A 26,226-nucleotide genomic window follows, 5' to 3' on the forward strand; every position below is an offset into this window, starting at 1 on the left:
GGAGTGAGCGGAGTAGTGGAGTAGTGTGGGCAAAGCGAGGCAGAGAGAACACCAGGCGGGCAGCGGAGTTCTGGATGAGCTGGAGCGGACGGGTGGCGGACGCAGGGAGGCCAGCCAGGAGGGAGTTGCAGTAGTCTAGGCGGGAGAGTACCAGGGCCTGGACCAGGAGCTGGGTAGCATAGTTGGTGAGGAAGGGTCGGATTCTTTGGATGTTGCTCAGGAAGAATCGGCAAGTGCGTGCCAGAGTGGAGATGTGCTGGGAATAAGAGAGGCAGGGGTCCAGGGTGACTCCAAGGTTCTTAGCTGAGGAAGAGGGAGAGAGTGTGGTAGATTCCAGAGAAACAGAGATAGAGAGATCAGAGGAGGGGGAGGAGGAGGGAAAGAAAAGGAGGTCAGATTTAGAGAGGTTGAGTTTGAGGTGATGCGAGTGCATCCAGGAGGAAATAGCAGACAGACAGGTAGAGATACGGGAGGAGATGTTGGAGTCAGAGGTGGGGAAGGAGAGGAAAATCTGGGCATCATCAGCATAGAAATGGTATGAGAAACCATAGGATGCGATGAGGGGGCCCAGGGAGCGGGTGTAGAGAGAGAACAGGAGAGGACCCAAGACTGACCCTTGGGGGACTCCAGTTAAGAGAGGGTGAGGTGTGGAGGTTGCTCCACGCCAGGTTACCTGGTAAGTGCGGTTGGAGAGGTAGGAGGAGAACCAGGCCAGAGCAGTGCCAGAGATCCCCAGGTCAGCAAGAGATGATAGTAGAATAGAGTGATCAACAGTGTCAAAGGCAGCAGAGAGGTCGAGGAGAATTAGGACAGAGGAGAGAGAGGCAGCTCGGGCACACTTAAGTGAGTTGGTGACAGACAGGAGGGCGGTTTCAGTGGAGTGGGCAGAGCGGAAGCCAGATTGGAGAGGGTCAAGCAGAGAGTGGTTGGACAGGAAAGCAGAGAGCTGGCAGTGTACAGTCCGCTCGAGGGTTTTGGAGAGGAAGGGTAGGAGGGAGACAGGACGGTAGCTCTGGAGGGAGGTGGGGTCGAGGGTAGGTTTTTTGGGGAGGGGAGTGATAGAGGCTTTTTTGAAGGCAGAGGGAAAGATACCAGAAAGTAGAGAGGTGTTGAGGAGGGAGGAGATGAAGGGGAGTAGAGCAGGAGCAGCAGCTTGAAAGAGGTGAGTGGGGAGGGGGTCCAAGGCACACGTGGTGGGTTTTTTACCCTGGAGCAGGGAGGAGAGGTCAGGCAAGAAGGTGGAGAAGGAGGGCGAGTTAGTAGGGGATGTAGTGGGTGTAAGGGTTGGAGCAGGAGGGGGTGCGGGGAGGGAGAGGTGTTAAAGAGTTTGCGGATATCTGAGATTTTAGAAGAGAAGAAGGAGGCAAAGTCATCAGGGGAGATAGAGGAGGGAGGAGCATTTTTTAAGTTACCCCCTCAACTGAACTGTTGTAGTTTTAGAGAACATCTTCTGTCAAAGGATGATTTAAATCTATGGTACCTAGGGATTTTTTTGTTCCATATACACCTGTTAACAGTTGGAAGCTTTTCCATTACTAACACAATCACTTAATCAAATCTATTAGGTCATATGGCAGTGGTAGATAGATACTCCATAACTCAGTTGACCAAGCAGTGTGTCAAATAGACTGGACATCCCAAAGGAAATAACTGCAATTTGATTGACTCCAAGTCTTTTATGTTGGTGAACTTTGTTGAAAAATGATTATTCATGTATGTGTAGGATGCCCATTCGTGTTCTTACATTATAAATTAAACGGGTAGGTCTAAAACATTAAAGCTATGAATGATTTGATTTTTTAAAAAGATTGTATAGGACTCTGTGGTCACAATCCTGGAAACAGTATGGCACTTTTATGTTTTATCCTACAAATCAAGTAAAAAAAAAATAACATGGCCTAATATTCATTGTTATTGTTTTCTTTTATTTAAAAATGCAACTTTGTTGCCAATAATTAAATGAAAACATTGACAAATACAAATGCAAATTCCTTGCGGCTGATATCTCCTAACTAAAGGTTATTAAAACAGTGAAGCTGTCCAACAGGCGTCTGTGTTTCATCCACAGGGTGAGGCAGTCAGACTGGTGCAAAAATTGGATATTGGGCCTGATTTTCGAAAGGGATTTCATTTTTGGTGCAAATGGCAGAAGATCTTGGGATCGTAATACACACACACACACACACACACACACACACACACACACACAGCTGCTTCTAACACAGGATCCACATTGAATGCCAGGGAGACTCGTTCTGACTTGCTGTCACTGTTTTTTACTAGCGGATAGTCGTATTGACCGTGCTGAAGCAGGCGGAAAGCTAACTAGTGGAAGTTTACATTATCCACCACTTTCGTCTTTAGAAAATATACATGGTTTCTTAGATCATTACGTATTCCACCAAAAGAAACCGTCAGAATAACTAATTAGAAAATACTGAATCGGTGGGAAAAACAGGTGCAGAAAAAAACAGTTGAAATCATGTGATCTTTCAGCAGATCTCCTTTGAAAATAACCCCACTGTGTTTCCCAGAGTGACTGTACCATGGAGTAATAAAGTAATAGAGCAGTAACAAAGCTCAAGTATTGCCTTTCATATGCGCTGTCTCATTTACACCGCTGGGGTCAATATTGACTCACTGCATCCCTTTCCTGGTACAATAGGAATTGATGCCCATTTATGGAATAGTCAAGTATCAGCGCCAGATTAGTGACAGGATATTTACACATGACCAACATTAGTAATCACAAGCTGAATACAAGTGTTTGCACCACCCAAGTGCAATTCAAGTAGGAGCTAAACAATATGTCATCTGAAGCCATCTATATCCAAACAATGCATTTGTCTTCTAGCTGAAGTACAAAAGAAGCTCCATAACTCATAGATGCTTTGTTTGCAGTCTTTTCATTTTCATTTAATGTAGGAGGCTAGAAATCCCAAGTAGAAGGCAGGGGGGTATGGGGGTCTTCCTTCAGCGTGTGTGCACGTGGCAACGCCCCCCACTGAAAACTAATTACAGGGTTTTTCAGGGGTCTAAATATGTGCCTTAATAGGGACCCAAAATCCAAAATAAGTGTATAACTTTTTTTATGATTTTAGGCGTTGAGATTTAAAGAGCAAGTAAAAGTTACTTGTGTCTATGAAAAGTAATTACAAAATAATGTCTTTATATTAGAATTTTAAAACCACAAACTTGTCTTAGCACACAGTAAATTTCAAAGTAAGTAAAGTCCACATATTTTAGCAAACTCCGTTTTGGTTTTGCAATAATTACACACAGAAAAGAAGTGGTGAAAGAAAGACAGAACCAGACACCAATGAAACAGAGAAATTATATTTCAGGCACAAAAACAATGTCACATTATATAGACACCATAATACCAAATTAAAGATAAGACGCAGTATTAATTGCTAGTAAATTTGAATACAGAAAAGTTAAGCTAAGCTGTATTTTGTTTTCTAATTTTTCATGAATTCCATTTTTTCCTTTGAATTTCATACAAAAAAAAGACACATTAAGTTTCCAAAAATATTCATGGAACCAACCAGTTGATGTTCGAGAGGAGGAACGAGAGCGGATGAGACGACTGAAACGAAACTAAAATAAATTAAATCTAGGAACAGTGAAGGCGATTTGCCCAGCCTGACCTGTAATACTTATTTGTTTTGTTTTTGTTTGAATATTTCTTTAGCCCTGTGAGCACTTTTTTTGTTTTTGTTTAAATATTTGATTTGTTTTTGTTATTTAAATAAACGGCGCATCTTTTGCACCGCAGTATTCTTCCCTTTGTTTTCTTCCTGCTTCTAGCCTGACACCTCGTCAGTCTTCCTGTCACAATCTTATATAGCAGTGTCTGAAAATAATACATTGGAAAGTGGAAAGAATCTCTTCAGAAACATACTTTGTAAACAAGTCATAAACATAAATGTATTTGTCTGTAAAATATGTGTAGTCAGCTGTGTCTGCATCGGTATTTGTTGTGTCAGGGAGTTGTAAGGAACTCAGATTTGGTGGAATTTATTTCCATCGCTTTTAATTGCATTGACAGTTAGGATGGAAATTTGATTTATGAAATTAAATGAAAACAAATGTAGTCTATTTCAGCCTGCATAAAATACATTTATGTTAAGTAAATGCAGAGTGACAGTAAACAAGGGAAAAGTTCAGCTGGCAAAGACAGTGAGAAGCTGGCATTTAACATGACACTTTGTAAAAGCATGGTCAGGTTGATTAAAAATGTAATATTGATCTTTGAGCACATCAGGCACGGTAGAGCAACAGAAACTGTATAAAAATAGCTGCAGTTAAAATGCTGTGAAAATAAAATGGATCCAAACTTCCAAAATAAATCGAAGTGGGGACTGCCCTATCACTAGGATAATGTACCAAACAATAAAGCAGACTACAACCAATACAGATACTTATGCTTTCTTGGCATTTTATGGAGTATTGCTATTCAGTAATTGCACATACAGTAGTTATAATAGTTTTAGTAAAAAATTTAAAAGCTGCTGTAAAATGTAATCCTTGGGTATAACTCCAGTTTAGCTACAGTAAATCAGAAATGGATTGTAAGGAAGACACTGTCATTGTAGTTTGACATCCCATAGTAGAGACTGTAACAGCTGTCATACAGGGTACTCAGTTTACAGTGCACATCCATTATGTGCCAGCATCCACATTAATGAAATGCAATTTTCGACACTGAACAGTGTACCAGCATTATTTTTTCTCATGTTGCTTGTTGTTGTTTCTGATACTGTTATCCCGATTAAATTACAAGTATACATTTAACAATTACTACACTTCTTCATAGACCTACAATTAACACACATCATACATTGGTTCTCTTGGTTTATAACTGTAAAATATGACTTGTTTCTGAACTCCGGTAGCCTATCGTGCCATAAATTAAAGATTTTCACCAGAGCATGTTTACTGAAATGTTGCTTGCAGCTGTAAAATCAAATGAACTTCTAGGGGGGTTTAAATATTATGCTCAGTGAGGCTATTTATGCTGCTGAACAGCTTTACAAAATGCACTGTGAATCTCATTAAAATCAACCTGACTCCATAAACCTCATTAAAAAAGAGACGCCTCCATAACCACGTTAACGCTTGAACCTACATTCCACAAATGGGAGGATATCCTAAAGAAATGTGTAATGCACATTAAAGTGGAGCTGTAAACTCTGCAGCACCACACTGTAACTCGACACACATGATAAATCAGATATTTCCTGAGATTTTGATTCTGTTCAGTGTAAATGTCAAATAAGGTTTATTTCATTAGCTTCAAGACCTCCTCCCTTGACTCTAATACTATAGCTGTTCATTCAAGCTGTTTGATGTTGGCTACTCCGCATAGCTGCTTCTTGTCTTAGCTTTGCAGGCATAAGGGGCTCCCAAGTGGTGCATCCGGTAAAGGCACTCCGCCCAGAGTGCAAGATGCACCCTATAGCTTGGAGATCGCTGGTTCAAATCCAAGCTATGCCACTGCCGACCGTGGACGGGAGTTCCCAGGGGGCACAAGTAGAAGTGAACTGACCATGGCTGAAATATTTTACATTTAAAAATAAAAGGACCGGATGTATAAAGATGCCAACAAAAAAAGTAAATAAATTGATATTAAAAAGTTAAACACAATTGGAAATATCTGCGTGCATTACTGTATGTGCACACACAACTATTTTCAAAAAGGATTGCCAAGACCCAGTTATGTAACATCTTTAGACTGCAGATTTTGTTTTAAAATAATAAAAAAAAAAATCTGTCCCTTGATGGGATTCAAAGTCTTAACCTTCTGTACAGATTATGCTCTAACTGTAAGTGTTTGCAACCGTAAGGTTAGTATCAAATTGAGCTGGAGTTTTTTCAATGTTGTTTTTATTCGCCAGTCCATCAGATAGGTGATCTTCATTATGTATCAAAGAGGTAACAATAACAATAACAACATACAATAATTACCTCTTACAGATATTATCCTGAACAAAATGATATGCAACATAGTACATTTAGATGGTAGACAAATTACCTGTGACAAATGGTAACCCCCTATCTTTAAAAATGGTTTATAATATTGTTGTCTTAAAAGCTAATATAATAATATCTACTTACTTGCAGTAAGGGTGTCTTCTACTGCAAGTAGCATGATCATTGTGTAATATGTATTATATAAGTGGTAGCTTGCAATTACAAGTATTGCCTCAGCTGCAGTTACAGTAAATCTAGAGGCCATGCATATAATTAAATCAATCGTCTCTTTGAAGCTGCATTTTTGATGTGTTTTTGGAGTGTAAATCTCTACTTAACACAATGCCAGTGAAAGTGTGCCTCTGGAAACATCATCTCAAAACAACAAATTATTCACTGCTCTCTCAAAATGTACCCGCCTTATGTGACCTACTTTGTATCGTTTTGCTTAAGTCTTTTTTCTTCAGTCAGTTTTCCTAGGGAAAGCAAATCTAGGAAGTCATCAGGGTACTTTATTTAAACATCTTATTGATTAGTGCCACCTAATGGTCAGTGGTGACAAATGTTTATTGACTTTGATGTGTTGTTTTATTACATCGGATTTGGAGTTGTGTTCATATGTGACTGTGAGAGCACTCCAGCTTTCAATAGGTCAGACATCAGTTTAGATCACACATTTTTTGAGAATATGTTAACAAATCGATGGCTCATACTATTAGTGCCATTCTGATGTTTAGCTTTTGCTTGCTTAGCTTTGGTTTTTTATTCTGTTATGTTTGCAGTTATTGTCATTTTTAATCATTCTCTCAATAGTTGTCTACCTTGCTTTAAGCGTATTTGCTGATGTCTACCCTCAGTCTTTTATTTCCTTATTCCAAAATGTAATGCAATTCTGTGATCTTTCAATTTGTATTTCTGGAAGGAGAATCCACCCAGTAATCAACACGCCATATCCAAGCGTCATAAAAACTCTGTGTGGCTTTCATTCGTGTCGCTTCTTTTGTCTGGCCTCCTCCTCCCCTGCCACCACCTTGCAGCGTGCTTTGTCTTTTGGGGGGAGGTGGCCCTACGAGCCACTTCCTATCCGCGGCACTAGACTACATGATGTCATCGTGTTTTCGCTAGTCCACCAGCATTGCGGATAGCTGTCAGCACCCATGGACAAGGTCTCCAGCCAAATTCATCATCCGTCATTAAATCGTTTGTTCAATTACAATTTAAATCATCCACAATGCAGATTCTCCATCCTGAAACTCTATTCTACACTGTTGCATAGTGATGGAACACAGTTGAAATTGACAGTATTAACTAGCTTTTATTTTTATCCAATCATTTGGGTGATGAGCTGTGTATTGTAGTGTTGGTGGATATTTATAGGAATCTCGAATGATATTAAAACCATTTTGGTATTATGGGTTCTATTTAGAGGATATAGGCAGGGACATATCAAAAGATGTATTGCAGACATCCCTGGGAACATGTAAGATAAACAGCAAGTTATATTGGCAGCTATTTTGTGTTGCTTGTGCGTATGAAACCCAACATGAATGCGATATGTGCCAGTTTCTAAATAGCAGTACAGGACAGAGCCCCTTTCAGTATTCCCGCAATCCTGGTAAAGCTTTTTAAAAATAAAAACACATTCCCGATAAAACATATGTTTTTCTTCTCTAAGCCATAGTGTAAAAAGCTTTCCAAATACAGTCTGGAAAATTCGAGTGTGGTGCTGGGCACATCACATGTTAAATAAAGGCTGCGCCCCAGCCTACTGTAATCTGATGCCACTTATAAGATGGCCAATGCCCACTTAGTGCCCCATAATCAGGGTTCCTGAACATTGTTGCCTTGCCCCTGGATCAAAATTGGGCCCAAGAAGTAAAGGGTTTTTTTTTTTTGTTTGTTTGGTTTTTTTTCCTGAATATTCTGCACATTCAATTAAATATATTTTGCATGTTTATCATGTATTCATAGACAAAATGTATCTCCCAGCTATAGCACACTTATATTTTTATAAATGTAAGGTGCTATAGAAACAAATCTATGCTAAATCTATTTTTTATCCAGTTTTCTCCCATTTGACCTCTATGACCTTGAAAATGCCACACGCGTTATATGGAATGATGCAAGCACAGATACACACAGCTTGCAAAAGAAAAAAAAAAAACTAAGGACATTGACGCTGTTTCAGAAAAAAAAAAGATACAAGCTCGAGAACAGGTTATTAGCATTATAAGCAAGCTAATTTTAGCATTAATTATTACATCCAATAAAGATTCATATTCATATTCTAAAATTGTTTGAGATACAGGTGCAATAATGCAATCTAGGTGCTTTTTTGTATAGGACTAGAAGAATTAATACAAAATGCATCTTCTCACATATGGTAGCCGTTTTTTGATTAGAAAATGCAACAGATCAATTTCACATTTGTGTATAAAGAATAGCCAGTGACAGAGAATGAATAAAAGCACAGGCCTGCAAGGAATATGCAGAACTATGAAGCACAAAAAGTACCTAGTTCCTCAATGGAATAATATAATAATAAACTACATTTATTTAAATAATAATGTAAAAATTACAACACAATGTATTTCTTTAAATTCATGTTTTTAGTTGAGGAAAGGCAAGCATTTTGCTTTTAGCTGTTTAAAAATTGCAGTTTGAATTATGTGTATGCTTATTCTTACAGTTCTGATCTGAACAGTGCAGAGATTCAAACAGTGCTCGGTAAGATCTTAACTAAAATGTGAAAGCTTCAGTGGCGTTAAGCTATTTACTGTGACCACACACAGTATATCGTACTTTGACAAATACAGCAACGCCAGGCCCGTAGTGTAATTTTTGTTTTATGTATGCATGTGTTAGTGAAGCAGTTCCCTTATTACACTGCATGTAAAAGTCAATTTTCATTACATCTGCAATATCTTAAAACCCTACTCTTGCAAAAGCAAATTGGGATTTCTTCCCCTCCTGCTCATCCATCTTTGAAGAAGCAATCAGAGAGAAGGATCTTCAGGCATGCTGGTGTCTCAGCATCTTAGTTTTAATGCATTCCTGCTTCTCTCTAGGCACCCAGTACTTTGCTTTACTTGTTCATGCTCCATTTTATAGGCCTTTTAGTGTAGGTCCATTGCACAGAATAATGTCACTGTGATGTTAGAATAAGTGCTGTCATTCAGTGCCCTAGTATGACATTCAGAAGATACTCTGCTATTGGTGGTGTAATGCTGAGAAATGCATCTCATTTGAAATGAAGTAAATAATGATCAATTAGAGTAACATGAAATTTATAGTTGCTACTGGATATTTCTGATACAGCGCAAGCCAGAGGAACATTCATTCATTTTTCTGTCTCTTAGATCTTTGTAAATGGCTTCTGAGGTAGAGTCTATTAACTTATACATATCTATAAAAACACTCAATGGTGGTACATTGTCAAAGAGAAAGTGTTTTGAAATGGAGAATGTTTTGTGCACCCTACTATGAAATGGGAAGAAGAATGCTGCATCTTCTGTGATTTTGAAGAAAGATGGATGCTTTGTTTTTGGTGCTAGACAATGCCCAAAGTGCTGATGGCAAATAATGTAAAACACTCTACCAATAAAGCAACAAACTTTAATTAATTTAAATATTTGAGATTTAATAGCCTGATTTCTATCATTTTCACCTCATGTGTGCTGTAATTCGTGTTTCGATTTGAAAAATGAGTTGTGTTCTATGGCACTGCAATTTTATAACTGTAATGTTTTAATGATTGGTTGTATTAAGAGCACAGGGATGCAGGCACTTCATTGCAAGCCAATGCCTAAAATGATCCACGAGACTGATGACAAACTGTACGCTAGGGTTTCTATAGTAAAATAATACCTAATAACCTTCAGAAAGGAGACATCCACCAAAGATTGATTTGACCGAATCTTTATTGTGTTTTGACAGAAGGACCAAGAAACGTGGCCTTGTCCATTGAGCTCTAGAGCTGCCTGTGTGCTGGTTGGCTGAGATGAATAATTATTGCTTGATGACACTATTGCCAGCGACCAGGACCAGTGGCACTCTGGGCCACCTTCCCTCAAAAGGACAAGGCCACCTCTGGCCTGCGACGACCTACTGATATTATGCCCATTTCTCATATCAGCTGAGGAGAGTGGCACTAAGCCACCTACCCTGAAAAAAACAAAACACAAGAGCGCTGCCCAGCCTACCTTGTACTACTATAATTGCGTGCTCTCAATTAGATTATTAGTAATAATAAAATGCAGTTTGGTACTTATGCCCGAGTTCGTCCACCTCATCCTCCTCACCTTGAAGAATTAAACTGCATCACCGAAGGAGACATAATGCTTTTTTTTGTGCTGCAGAAATGCTTGAATAATTTTACCGTATATACAGTTCATACGCCCAAGAAGCCCATCGCCCCAGTGACTTGATCAGGTGTGGCGAAATGTTCCTTGAAGCAGCTGGTTGTAACTCCGATCCTGAAGACATGGCACAGATAGTTTGATGAAGAAAGGTCTTAGAAACAGCAAGTCCGGAGATGCGGATCGAGGTCTGGAGGCCAGATATCTCAGCATGGAAGCGTGGGGACAGAAAACAGAATTAGTGCAAGCAATGAGCACGATTTCTCCTTCCCTTAATTTATCAGATTTACTTGTTTAAGATAGAAAACTCCCCTTGGACTGCAACAGGACTTTGTTATGTGGCTAGGGGGAGCAGAAAAGGGCAAATACGATTAGTATGATAATTTATGTGCTTTAAAATGAACATAATACCTAACTGACTGAAGTTGAGGTCTATATGAACAGAAGCAGGACTCTTGATAGGTAGCTAGAAGTAGAAACACAATTAATACAATTAGTACAAAATTTTACGTGCTTTAAAATGTACAGAATACGAGACCTGATTGGAGTTTAAAGTCTTTGATGCGGGGGTCCGATACTGGATCAGGGAACTGGTTTCGATGGTGATTGCCAGGCCACAGAACCCACAGCAGTGGCAGACGAACGTAGTTTCTTTGTGATGGTTGGTTTGGAAGATGAAGGCTGGACAGATCCTGAATGTCCCGCAGTGACATTAATCCGAGGAAGAGGTTAATGAAAACATTTATTGCGAGTAGCGATGTGATATGGCACCCGATTAGTTACGCAAATCGTTTAGAGACATGGTTTAATTTATTAGCGAAGCCATCGATTCTAAGAAGAATTTGAGTAGTCGAAATGAAGTGATATTGTAGCCTGATGAGTGTATCGTAAAAATATAAATAAACTAATTGTATTGCGTAAAGCGACAATAAGATTTCCAGAATGCAACTCGACAAGTATGACTGAGTATGGAATCCAGTAAAGTTGTCATTAATTATTGACACAGTAGATAGATTATCCTGGATCTAGCACGACTTCAAGGGGAATGAAATTAAGGTTGCTGAAGTGGCAAAACCGACTGATCCTTCTGGGGTGAGGAAGAGAGGTTCAGATGAGCTGGCGTCCGGCGCATCGACAAGTAACTGGAAAAATCAGAGAAAGAACAAACCACATTGTTTTGTTAATGTAAGGAATATGTAATGTTGTAAATGTAAGGAATACTTGACCTGAGGATGAAGATGGTGGTCTCCGATGCAGAGGTCAGAAGAGGGATCGAAAGCCTGGGTCCAGAAGGCGACCTCACCACACCGGAGGAATCCGCAGCATGCAGAGACGATATTACCCTGCAAAGTTGTCTTTGCATGGGGTGAAGCCGCCAAAGCTAAGAATGATGACAAGGGACTCCAGGACTTCTTTAGTCATGGGCAGCCCTGGGGATGGACAGCCATTCGTTGCATGCCTCGTAGCAGCGCCTTAATCCGTGGGAAGGATACCAGAGGGGAAAAAGAACTCTGAGTTGACAAAGTGATATTGTATTGGTTAGGGCTCTGGACTCTTGACCGGAGGGTCGTGGGTTCAATCCCAGGTGGGGACACTGCTGCTGTACCCTTGAGCAAGGTACTTTACCAAGATTGCTCCAGTAAAAACCCAACTGTATAAATGGGTAATTGTATGTAACAAATAATGTGTAAAAATAATGTAATTGTATGTAAAAAATAATGTGATATCTTGTAACAATTGTAAGTCGCCCTGGATAAGGGCGTCTGCTAAGAAATAAATAATAATAATAATAATAATAATAATAATAACGTACGCAGATACAGAGAAGTCAAGAGAGGTAAGGCACAACCAACAATATAACATACACAGATACTGAGAAGCCGAGAGAGGGAAGGCACAGCCAACAATATAACGTACGCAGATACAGAGAAGCCGAAAGAGGTAAGGCAGAGCCCACAATGTAACGTACGCAGATACAGAGAAGCTGAGAGAGGGAAGGCACAGCCCACAATATACCACTACAAACAAACCAGGAGAACAACTCCTATAAAAGCACAGAAAAAGAAACAATTTATTCAAACATACCAACAGAAAATGCAAATAAATTAACAGGCCAGACAAACCACTTCTATCAAATGAAAAACAAACAAACAACCAAAGCACAGAGAAATGCACCAATGCAAGTGAAGCCCAGGGACGCACTGTGACACACAGGGAAGCCCGGTGACGCACAGGGAAGCCCGGTGACGCACAAGGAAGTCCGGTGATGCACAGGGAATCCAAGTGACGCACAGAGAAGTCCGGTGATGCACCCGGAAGCCCGGTGACACACAGAGAAGCCCGGTGATGCACAGGGAAGCCCGGTGACACACAGAGAAGCCTGGTGATGCACAGGGAAGCCCGGTGACACACAGAGAAGCCTGGTGATGCTCAGGGAAGCCCGGTGACGCATGTAAAATAAAACAGATCGGGGAGAACCAAAATCAGACCTTAAGTTATGACTCTGCTGCTTTATTGGGACGAAGATGTTCGGCAACGGAGTGGCTGGACTGAAAATCACAGTAAAATGGAAAATGCGATGCTTGAAATGGATGTTGTGCCCTGTATGAGTGGAAAGTGGAACTCACAAAGTGAAGATAAGAGATACGCCGGATACGAAACCGAACAAAGAAACGACAAGGAGGCATGGGCAAAGGGCACTTTATAGGAACATTCTGATTGAGTGTGTGATTAGGGGCGGATCCACCTTTCAGAAGCATAACATAGTTTCCATTATATATTTAGTGAGAATCTCAAGATACCTAAAACTTTACCATACCAAGATACCTTCATGAGCAGAAGAGGGTTGATTCATTTTTTGTATTAATAAATGTGCAACTCCATTAGTAGGAGGTCCCAAGTGTGTTCAAACCTGCTGGTTTCTGTAACTTCACTTTGTCTGTCTCTGTGCTGTCAGAACAAGGTTGTACTTCTTTGTTTACTGCATATTTTAAGAAACAATTCTTGCTTTGGCTTGGCAACTGAACTTAGGGCAGAATGAATCTAAAATTCTATTGCAGTTGCAATATATATAAATATCGGCAGAACGTCAACTGGTTCTATCTTTGCAGTTTGTACATCGTCCTACCAAATCTAAAAACAATGTTTGAAGGATAATCACCACCTTTTTATTTTATAACTATGTGGAAATTCCACCAATCCATTGGTAGGATTACCATATGATTCCATTAGCACAGTTTGGGACAGTAAACTTTTCAACTCACACTTACATTCTGGTAAGTGTTGACCTGCTGTGAAAGGTAACCGAGCCAGATAAAATGTACCAGAATGCATTGCGATGTGAGCTGAAAAGCCTGAACTGTCCCAAACTGTCCTGGTGTACATGGAGTCCATTGAGAAATGTATTCAATCAATGTTTAGCTTATTAAACAATAAAGTCAGGGCATGTAAAAAAAGACAAGAGAACGAAGTGAAAAGCTGACGGTGATATATATATTCTTTCTAGAACTTTCCTATACTCATGTTCCTTATATTGATTCATGAAGTTTGGTTATAAATACGTGTCTGGTCAAACAAATGTACCAAAAAAACCCCACAAAAACATTCACAAATAAACATTTTCAACATATCGATTAAACAAATAAATAAATAAACCACATGAGAACAGCTTCTGGTGGCTAACCTTACAAAACATAAATGGCTGGTCCGTTCTGGAAAGGTTCTGGGATACCCAACCCAATTTTTTGAATTGTGCACGGTGTGATATTTATCTGAAAGAACAGAAAACATAAGTACATTTTTAATGTAATAGTAAATCATTAATGGCATGTTATTCTTTCATGTGCAAACTCATGTGTCCACTGGACTATGTACAATATTACTAATGACACAGCTTTACAGAAATACTCTACCACAGAAGCACATGTGAACAAAATATCTTTCCTTAACTGGCCGAGTTTTTTTGCTCCACCTTATATGCTTATTACTGGTGTAGTAGATTATGTACTGCTTACTACTAGGAACTAGATGAGCATTTGTCAACCTAAAGGACTCCTCTCATTTGTATGTGTTTTATGTTAAATGAATACTGAAGTACAATGTACTATAACAGGGATTGTTGAGGTATATGACTTCAACTGTAAATCATCTTTTTGTTTTATGCTTGGTGGAGATCCTTACTGTGGTTTCTTTCCCCTAAAGATATTGCATGTCTAATCTGACTATTGTCTTGTTGATGTTCGATATTGTACTCTATATTGTGTAATCATGCTGCTTGGGGAGGGCATAGACAGCAGAGAAAGACATTGATTGTATAATCACAATCAGTCAGATTTGTTTTTGTTCATTAGTTTTTCTCAGGAGAACAACGTAAGACCTAGTTTTTTCCATAGTTAAGTCACTCACCTGTGCACTGCTGTGAAATTCTGTATGGTATGTTATGTTCATGGAGCAGCTTGCTTTACAGAAGCTAGTCACATACACACAGGAATTTCCGCTACCCGCATCTAACATCGGTAGTTGAAAGGTCACAGTATCACATTATTTATAAAAAAAAAAAAAGCCAAAACACACGTACATGATACGTAGACGGTAACCTGTTAGTTTGAACATGGTTTATTTTACCTTTCATTGAGAATCTTAATCTTCAGTTTGTCTCTGTGTGTGCTCAACAAAAATGAATTTCAGAGATATATAAACCAAATGATATCCTGCTGACTGTAAACATCAAGTATACATATCTGAATCACTTTATATGATACGATGTTATGATTTATGATATAAGCATTGCACCAAGGAGTCCATGTGTTGACATGTGTCGCAACTGTTTTCATTTTGGATTATGAGTAGAGCAACGTGAAATCCTTTCTATTTTGTATTAATTGTTTGTTTGATTTTTCACAAATTTAGTTTTATTTAGTTTTGTTTTTCACTAATTTTGTTTTATTACAGATACACATTAATAAAACAACTCAAATAGATGTATATCAATACTAGTATAGTATACATCATGTTTTAACTACATACATATTTCATTTTATTAAACATTATCCGATTTTTTATTAACATTTAAATTATTACCATATTTTCTCATTAGCGGCAGTAACGGTAACGTACAGCCCCACATTCTATTTACAGTAAATACTACCCATGTCCTCTATAAAAATACAATAAGATTTTTATATATATATATATATATATATATATATATATATATATATATATATATATATATATATATTATTTACACTGCCCTATTATTGTGGGGTTGTCATAATAATTGCACATAGAGCAAACTACCCATTTAAAAAAAACAAAAAAAGATTAGAATTGTATTTAAATCCCTTTGCACTGAAACAGAGCTCCAGTGTACAAAACAAGCTTGGGGTTTCTCACTATTTAAACACTAAGCAAAGTAGATTCATTCAATCAAAACCAAAACAGCATTTGCTCCAGTGCAAAGTTTGCACCACTTGAAATAAAACAAATAATTAGCATACTAATACAACATATAAGCAAACAAGCCATATTTTCTCCAAAAGGAATCTTTTGACTCCCGTTCCAGCCGACAGTTGCAAAATCTGCAGCTCATTATTTTCTTTGCTGCATACAACCCTTCGTTGCAGCGTTGTTTAATTGTTATGCGCGGTTTAGGCATTTTAAAAACAAACGTCTCTTCTCCTCCATCACAATTTGAATTCCCAAACGACTCGCTCCAAATTATACATCTACGCAAGTGCTAGTCAGAACTTCCGTTTCCCTTCAGACCGTGTCTATGGTAACGGCTGAGCCTTGACAACTACAATTGCGAGTGTTTATTTAAAGTATTTTTTGTATAAACCTCCCAATTTAAAAATGTAATTCTATGTTTGCTTTATAATTATATTTTTGTTTTATTTAGTTTTATATGTTGCATTTCGTTATATTACGTACTATTTCGTATTTGTGAAAAACACAGGGCTCTAATTATGAGGATCGATCACTTCGGCATAAGATATGTTTTACTGAGTGCTATTCTTGAATGTCACCTGGCCTGTGGTTGGTCAATATACTGTACCAATTTAGACAAAGAAAGGTTGATGGATAAGCTTATAGAGCTTTTGATTATTGTTACAGATTTCCCATTAGGCTCAAGTTACTAGTTACTATAATAAAATAGTTTATTATCCTGTAACTGAACTTCAGTAAATGCCCATCAATTAAATAGTTATTGTCAAGCAATAAAAAAAAAAAAAACTACTATGATGTTATTATTTAATTTTGTATCTTGAAGATTTTAAAGGTCCTGTATAAAATATAATTATTTTTATATCTGTATCTGAGGTCCCACTTTCACGGTTAGGGTCAGATCTTTATTTTAGACATTTTCTGTATAGGTTATTAGAGCAAGGGAAAATCTGTTTTTATTTCAGATAGAATATGTGTCAAAAGTTAAAATTAAGACAAAGTGTCAATTTACTAGGAGGACAGCTGCACATACCTAGACCAGCTAAAAGGCTGCAAATGATGGTTCCAAAAATAGTCCAGGAATGTTTTATTAACAAATATAAATCACTGAAGTCATTTTATGCAAAAGAGAACTATACTTGTAGGATGGATCAGTGTGGATTATTTCTAGAGCTTGATGTTAATGTTTTGTATTTTTGGACCAATAAATCATTTTGGGAACACAGAACACAACAAGATTGTAGAGTTTACCGGCCCTACACAATTATTTTCTTAATTCTGTTTTGATTTAAAAAAAAATGATAACAAAATGTACACATTTTGTGAACCATTTAAAAAAGGAAAGGGTTCTTTGATTATTATGCTATTGGTAATGTGCAATTCACAATAAATATAGTGATGTGTGCTCTTCATACAGCATGAATTAGACAAAACATACCCTTCATCAAAAACAAATGTATTGGGCCTTAGTTTATCCTTTAACTATTACAATGTTATTATTAATTTATTTAAGTGTATTAAAAAATCTCTGTACTGTGTTTTTTTCTATTCTTACAATATGATACATGATTAAAGGAACTATCTCACTATGAAAGCTCCATTTCTGTATAAACTTTCTACAAACAAAGCAAGCATGCCTTTTATTGTAAAGGGTAAAACCAATGAATGGCTGAGAGAGGTGATTGAGAATATACAGAACTGAACAATGTATACTCTAGCCAGCTAAGGATAGTAAACCAATAATATGTTTGTTTGTATGTATTTTTAATTTTTTTATTTTTTTAGGTCATGGAACAAAAGGAGTTTTTGAACTGCTTGCAGGGTGGAGAAGAACTCGAGAAAACCAGCCTTTCAAAGAAAGAGTAGCAGATACCTTTGCAGATGTGATGGTTTGCTACACCATGACTAGCTCCATGTACCTCCTTACATTTGGCATGGGGGCCAGTCCCTTCACCAATATTGAATCAGTGAAAATATTCTGCCAGAACATGTGTGTTACGATCCTTGTGAACTACTTCTATGTCTTTTCTTTTTACGGCTCATGCTTGGTCTTCGCTGGTCAGCTGGAACAAAACAGATACCACAGTGTGTTCTGCTGCAAAATACCATCTTCAGAGTATTTAGAAAGGCAGCCTACATGGTTCAAGACAGTGATGAGTGATGGGCATGATCTTTCTACACATCACGACAGTGTCCCCTATCAAAATCACTTCATTCAGCACTTCCTACGGGAACACTACACAGAATGGATTACCAATACGTATGTGAAGCCATTTGTTGTAATATTATATCTAATTTATGCATCATTTTCTTTCATGGGGTGTTTACAAATTAGTGATGGATCAAACATAGTCAACCTCTTAGCTAGTGACTCGCCAAGTGTCTCCTATGCACTGACCCAGCAAAAATACTTCAGTAACTACAGTCCTGTAATTGGGTTTTATATTTATGAGCCGATAGAGTACTGGAACACAACCGTACAAGAACATTTAAATACATTAGGTCATGGGTTTAATAGAATATCATGGATTGATCATTACTTTCAGCATTTAAAAGTCATCAACATTACTACTCCAACCAAAAGTGATTTTATAACTGTTCTGCAAAATTCATTCTTGATGAAAAAAGAATTTCAGCACTTTAAGGATGACATAATTTTTTCCAAAACAGGGGATGAAGTCGATATCATTGCATCCAGGATGTATATGGTTGCCAGAACCAGCGAGAACACAAGGAAAGAGGTTGTTGAATTGCTCGAACGGCTAAGGCCATTGTCTCTTATCAACAGCATCAAATTTATTGTGTTTAATCCTACCTTTGTGTTCATGGATCGCTACAGCTCCTCCATCATATCACCCATTCTGACGTCTGGATTTAGTGTCCTGATTGTCTTAGTCCTGACCGTCTTCCTGGTTATTAATCCACTTGGTAACTTTTGGTTGATAATCACAGTCACCTCAGTAGAGTTAGGCGTTCTTGGCTTGATGACGTTATGGAACGTAGACATGGATAGCATATCTATTCTGTGCCTTATTTACACTTTGAATTTCGCGATGGATCACTGTGCACCTCATCTTTATACTTTTGTATTGGCAACCGAGCACACCAGGACTCAGTGCATAAAGATCTCCTTGGAGGAGCATGGGGCAGCCATTTTGCAAAATGCATCCTGTTTTCTCATTGGGCTGGTGCCCCTTGTGTTTGTGCCTTCAAACTTGACCTTTACACTGTTTAAATGCTCTCTACTTACCGCCGGTTGTACAGTGCTGCACTGCTTTGTGATATTACCTGTTTTTTTAACGTTTTTTCCACCATCGAAAAAGAGGCAGAAGAAAAAAAAACGTGCAAAGAGAAAAGAGAGGGAGGAAATTGAATGCATAGAGGTCAGAGATAATCCTGATCACGTGACTAATGTTTGAAGAGCCCTCTATTAAAATGAAAGGGAATCTACTTGATGGAAAATATCTTGGTTTGGCGAAATATGGCACTTAACATGGGTTTACAGTGATTGGGCTGGCCGCTTAGTTGGGCAGAGATAGGTCATAATGACCCACACAGTCAAGCAGCTCAGATGCTAAGGAAAAATGCCATTCTTCACTAATGTACTTACCAATCGGCAAACATAAAAAGTGATTTTATTCCTCTGTATTTACTGTTTTTATACTTTAACTGACCATTAATGAAACTGGGATTCCACATCCTTGAAATGGAAATCTGAAAGACAATTATTCTAACATACATCAAAGGAGAGAGGAACAAGCCTGGGGTAGCTATATGCTCTTCTTATCAAAAGTATTAATTAATTATGTATTTCATTTCCATAACCACTTGCAGTTTAATTAAATCATATATGATTATTATTTAATAAGCATTAATGAAGAATGACAAGTTATATTAAAGATGCAGTGATACTTAGCTGAAATGAGATGTTCGGCTAATGCTAGCGTAACAAAATGTGAAAGATGAATTCCATAATCATGATAGATCAGTAGCCTATATGGTTATAGTTGTAGTGGACAAAATGACTATTTGGTGCAGTGTATTTGTTTGTAATCTGTTGAAGGAAGCCACATTTCACGCCTGGGACATTAGTTCTTATCCAGTTGAAGTATGCATTTCTTCTATTGCTCCATCTAACGGATGTGTGGGCATTAGTATTCTGATGTACTCTGAGGACTTTAGCCTTGTTCTCAAAAGTCAAACGTAATGGTGTAATTCACTGTAGCACACGGCACAATATGGAAGTCTCTGCTACAGTGAAATTAGCGGTTGTACTGCGCTATTAAACAAAACATTAAAGCAAAATAATAGGTTAAAGTAAAATAATACGATAGTGCTAAATAATAGGTCTATAAGAACTCTTGACAACTACATGTGTTTAAAAAAAAAGAAAATAAGAAACCATCATAAACTACAATTATAGAAAAAATCTAATAAATCATTTGCGTTTAACATCCAGATACAATGGGCAAATTCCATTATTAATAGTCTATTGACAACCTGGTATTAAAGGCTACTAATGTAAGATATTGCACCCTCCTTACAACAAAGCTTTTTGTATACAGTGCAAATGAGCATTTAGTGCAGTTACCGTTTACCGCTAGACAGAACTTTCATGAAAGTTGAGCAAGAAAGCTGCATATGTTTCTTTTGGTCCATTATTAATGAAGGCATTCTCATGTTTGCCATTTAGGGATTTTAAATGGGTTCAGAAATAACATACTGTAGAAGTATCATCAAAATTACTCTGCTATGTATTGAACTAAATGAGAGAAATACTGTCCCATGTTGTTTCCAATGTGTTAAAACTTTGATTGCTGGGAAGCAAGAACTATCATCTATCTTTTTAACAGTGGGTAAAAAATGTAATACAAATACATCTACATGTTCCAAAATGTCAAATGAATTAATTACTGTACAATGCAGTGTTTCAGAACATTATCTTGTGATACAGATTCTGGTTTTGAGCTTCGAAACATGTTGTAACCACGAAAGGACTCTGTAATGAAGTGCAATCAAGCATTGTTTAAATGTTATCGTTGACATATCAGGGGAAATGATCTATGGACTGTAAACATGCCAATCTGTACATACAGCCTTGTAATTAATTCCCAATGGGAAACTTTCCACTAAGCATGGGCTCAAAGGATTCCTCAAAACAACAGCTTTTAGTTAAACATTTATATATATTATTTATTTTAATTAACTTTAATTATTTTCTTCAAAATATTACATGCTTTGAAATGGATATGATGCTAACAGCCATTTTCTCATTAGAAACCCCCCCCCAAAAAACACGTTTTTATTAAATAAATGTTTAATTTGGATCATAGCGAAAAATATGTATATACATACATTTGATATGGTGATATACAAATTTAATAAAAATTTAAATACAGTAATTCGCCTGTTTTTTAAAATCCAAAGGCTCTGTGTAGGCAAGAGTGATCATTAAATGTATTCAAATGTATTATTGAATGTAAGCCATTGCATTTTTAATATATGTCATACATCATTCATTTATAATGAGAAGACATTGTACAATATATGCTAACTGTGATATAAAAAAGAACCCGCATTCATTTCCTCCCCAAACTGACTACAAAAGCATGGCATTATACTGTATGCTTGCATGTTATGAAATTACGAGTAGCCCGTTATGATTTAGCCGTTGGATTTATTTTAATTTTAATGGATATTTCACAGATGATCTTGAAAAATTCCAAAAAGCATTTTATGAGATTGAAGTAAATTTATAAATGGCATTTACCTACATGTGAAAAAGGGTTACATGTAAATTCATTATATGCATCACTGGTTCAAGCAATAATGATGACACAAGTGAACTATGTTGATGTTATTTATCACTCTCCAATACGATTACATAGTTTTCTGACATTTGATTGATAAATATTGTTCATCAAACTACAGAATAATCTTTTATGACATATTTCAGCTTATTTACTTTGTTGCATTTTATATTCAATGTTTTTCTTTTTACTTAGTTACTGTAGCACACTTGTACTGGTACGGTAGCATGGTAATGCAATAGATTACCAATGTGTAATGGCAAACTCAATCTTGTTCCCATTGTTATTGTCAGAGATATAGTGGCACCATTTTATGATTGGCTCATACCATTGTAGCTGACCTTGTGCTGCCATTGCCCATATTACATACTGCTTAAATTGCCATTTTGATATTGCCTTTATTTAAGCTTAATTCCATCTTCAAAGTTTTTTTCTTTTCTTTTTTTTCCTGACTCTTCTCTTTCATTGGTCGCCCTAATGTTTTTATCTTTACATTTATGACTAAAAACTGAGCCACATAGTTGAAGCATGTTTTGAATTTCTTAAATACTGCGACCAACGATCTGCTCAACACTTCTGCCAACAAGTAATTTACTGTATGCGCTTGACTTGTCTGTACAGACAGCAGCATGTGTTTTGGTGTTTTGCTATAGAATAAAGTGGACAATATGCAACACTGACAGACTTGCATTGTAGTAGATGCTTGTGCATGACATTTCCAGTTATATGCAGGATGAGTGGTTCCAAGCCACATTCTGTACCTATTTAACCATATATGAGACACTGGTTCTGAATTAGTAGAATATTAAGCATATTTTAATATATAGTCTTCACCAAAATGCTTTAAAAAAGTGAATGATTGATTGATTTATCAAAACCTTGACACGTTCTGCGAACAATTGGCGTGCAATTAATTTCAAATACAAGTGCAACCAATAAATCAATTAGATCAGAGGGATGCATTTCAGACCATTAACCATTCAACAAGGACTGCTGTAAACAAGACATAACATGACCAATAATGCATCAATCCATGTTTATACAGGTGGCAAAAATACATGTATTACTTGTTATGTAGGCCTAATTCAATTGTATATAATTAAACTACTTAACAAGTAATGTTGAACAACAATATTTAGATTGAAAAAAAAAAATTGAACTACAGTAAAACTTTAGTGTGAGAGCTTATATCAAGCCAAGATCACTCTGCTGCAAACATTCCATTTGTAAAATGTAAATTTCTTCTGAAAAAATGTTCCTGACTTGTGACATGAAAGCGGGTTTGTCATTTCCATTTATTAAAGCAGGGACATTGTTGGATTAATGATTAGGCGTGGGTTTACAAAACTGTATGTTGGTTTGGTCATTCCAAAAGCTGTCTAGCCGATACTGTGGCCATCAAAACTGTTCATTGTGAATCAAAGTGTGTTCCAGGAGTGAAACTTTAAAGAAGGTAAACCACTGCATCCAATACTTTTGTACAATTGTGATATTACTCTTCACAACAGTCACTGGCAGGACGCATTTGTGATCAGATGCTCAGATAGCAATACAGCAATATATTTAGAAGCTTTTAGAAAATTAATAACCAATGGTCCGAGGTCAAATTGCATGTATGTTTCTAGGTGGATGCACAACAAGGTAATAGATACATAATGGTAACTATGTGCTGTAGAGACAGATTAGTAAACCAGACAACAAGAAAATATGACCAGTTCAGTGTTTAATGTGAATGTCTAATACTGTACTAGCAATGATTAATTTCAGTTGTTTTAATAAATAAGAAAAACATGACATAGTATACAATAAGAGATGGAGATACAGATATATGATGTATAATATATAGCGCTTCATCCTTACCAAATGATATTGCCACATAAACTACTGGTTTCACAGGCTCTGATTAGAACTACCTTACGTAATTTAACATTGAGTAGTCCAAAACTAGTGCTTATTAAGGGCTTTGAAACCAGCCGAAAGGATATATCTACAGATACTTTCCCCATGCTTACATGAAAATTCCATTGGTGGGGTTTCCATGGACAAATAAAAATAACTCTCAGCTTTTTCTCACGCTGTTTTGGTAGTACCCTTTGGGTAATTTGGGTTTCCATGTAGTATTACTTCTCCTTCCAAATGTAAATGACCTAATTAATATTAAAATGTGGGAGGGTATATTTAAATGTTTGAGTTACTTGGCCTTGCACGACTACTGATATACAAATATACAGTCTAAATCCAACTGTAATACTAATACAGTGCTTCCTACAAATAGCTCTCTAACAAAGGTTCCTGACAACGTACCGTTTATAATGGTGGAGCACTGCAGATAACAATGGGCTCAATCCAATCAAATATCAGATTTGGGCAAAATATATCTTTAGAAATATTAAATGTATACTGAATATTGTCCTGTATGTTTAAATGTGTAACGTGTATTTCCCAAGCTGTTTTTGGACATTATTGCTATTCCATTGTAACATAGCTATTTAATTGACAATTTAACACCTTTGTGTGTGTGTGTGTGTGTGTGTCTATATATATATATATATATATATATATATATATATATATATATATATATATATATATATATATATTCCTTTTACTTTAAAATTGTATACATGTAATCCCCACTTTATTTCCACACTCTACTGAGAGCTCTTGAGACATGTTTGGTACTAATTTGCAATTTACAGTAGTATCCCCTCCCTGCTTCCTGCACCCCAATAATTAAACTAATGCTTAATTCAATGAGCTGCTACAGACATATGCTGTTAATGAATACTTCGAATGGAATCCCCCAACAATGCTACAGTATATCACTTATATACAATGCAATCTTGTTTTGTTTTGCCAGAATGTACACAGTTACGTTCAGATGAGTGCATAAAGTGTCTTCCAAAAATGTCAAATTATTTTTTTAAATACAGTGTGTATGAACATACCCCACAGACTGAATAAGATGTATTTATTTGTGTTACTAATACAAACAAACATGCTCTACTTAACTGGAATGTAAACCTCTCCCCTGAAAATGAGGAATTTATTTGAATTCATAACATCACATCCTTAGTACAAACAGGTTTGACATTTAACATATAAAATTCAACGTACAGATGAGTATAAAAAATAAACGTAATTCTACAGCATAAGCTAAAAATACAAAATAAAACAAAGGTTACAACTTTGTATGATTACAAAATAATTCTCACACGAAGTATAATTAAAGATGCGTTTATGAATCTACAAATGTAGGGTAGAAAATAGTAACTTCTGCAGCAATTTTATAACACTGGTAAGGAGCACTAAATGAAACAGACGCAGCTGAAAAAGAAAAGTTAATTATTAAATTATAAGGAATGTTTAATCTGGATTTTACTGCTGTATGAATAATATATGCTGTTAAATGCTATAATCACTTTAAATGTAAAACATTTTTATACACCTGCAATGCTTGAGCTAAATCTAATGCCTGAGTGATTTTTTTTTTTTTTAATTAAAAATAATGGATTTTTAAAATAAATATTTGTCTACTTAAAATATGTTCTTGGTTGTTTCCATTTGTGGTGGATGTATGGTCTCTTGAATGCAAAACAGGCACATGATATGACAAAAGGATTGTGAAACATTCGGTTTATACTTGTATGAAACAGCAGGAGGTACTTCTCTCAGGAGAAGAGAATGAGCACACTTTGTAAGGTGAAGATGTCTGACACTATGGTGTAATGACGGCATCATCTAGTGCCATCATTTGAAAACACTGCCTTCTTCAGTGCTTGCGGTGGACGTTGATAAAGAGGACTTCTGGAAAGGTAAGTAACATATATTCATCTGAATTTACTGTTACTATGTTCATGTAATGTATAACTAGTGTTCTACGTTTACAGTTTATTCCAAATTTTACTGACATTTTTTTAAAATTTTCTTTTTTATTAACTGGATGTCGGTTTTTACTGATTTATACCTGATTTTTGGCTATTATTCAATATTATTACGGTACTATTTTCTAGGAAATACACAATAATTTGATTAAAATGCAGTTTTATTTTGACTCTGGCATTGTAATAAGCAGCTGTATCCTAGGATACAGCAGATGTTTAGACATCAGAGGATCAAATAACGTTCAACTCTGTCACTTCACAAACACATTATCACCTGATTATGTTGACCAATCAAAGTCTGATTATTGTGGCAATTGCTGGGCATAGTAACTACTAGCTTGATCAAAAACTAAATTGAAATACACGAAAATATAATATATTTAGTGGATGAGGAATGGGGAGAAAATGTAAATCAGTTTATGGATATTCAAAAGAAAATTAATGTACAAAAAGCAAAAATAGCAGAAGTGGGTCAGATGAGGCAGAGGATGCATAGCGCTGCAAATACTGTTGCACTGAGTTACATGTTCGCACTGACAATAAAAGAACATACTGAAAAATAAGCGACACATTAAACTAAAACAAGAAAGTGAAAGAGATGGAAGCAATCCATTTATGCAGCTTTTACATGCGCTTTAATAAAAAGAGTGCAGAATGACTGTGTTAATGAGTTTGTCAGAGCGCTGTGCTTTGCTGGACAGCCACTGTTTATTGCAGAGGTATGTATCGGTGATTTTGTGCAACAGCACTGTC

The 26,226-nt window shown here is 36.8% G+C and overlaps 1 protein-coding gene across 1 annotated transcript in view; it reads left to right on the forward strand.

Moving 5' to 3' along the window:
• The window catches only part of LOC117410784 (patched domain-containing protein 1), a 32,591-nt gene extending 7,490 nt beyond the window's left edge, over window positions 1-25,101 (forward strand). Inside the window, exon 3 of the mRNA XM_034017609.3 lies at window positions 17,565-25,101. Within this exon, the coding sequence (XP_033873500.2) occupies window positions 17,565-19,198 (1,634 nt within the window). The 3' untranslated portion in view covers window positions 19,199-25,101. The remainder of the gene's footprint in view (window positions 1-17,564) is intronic.
• The last annotated feature ends 1,125 nt before the right edge of the window (window positions 25,102-26,226 follow it).

Source organism: Acipenser ruthenus, chromosome 6 (assembly GCF_902713425.1).
Source record: "Acipenser ruthenus chromosome 6, fAciRut3.2 maternal haplotype, whole genome shotgun sequence".
NCBI lineage: Eukaryota > Metazoa > Chordata > Actinopteri > Acipenseriformes > Acipenseridae > Acipenser > Acipenser ruthenus.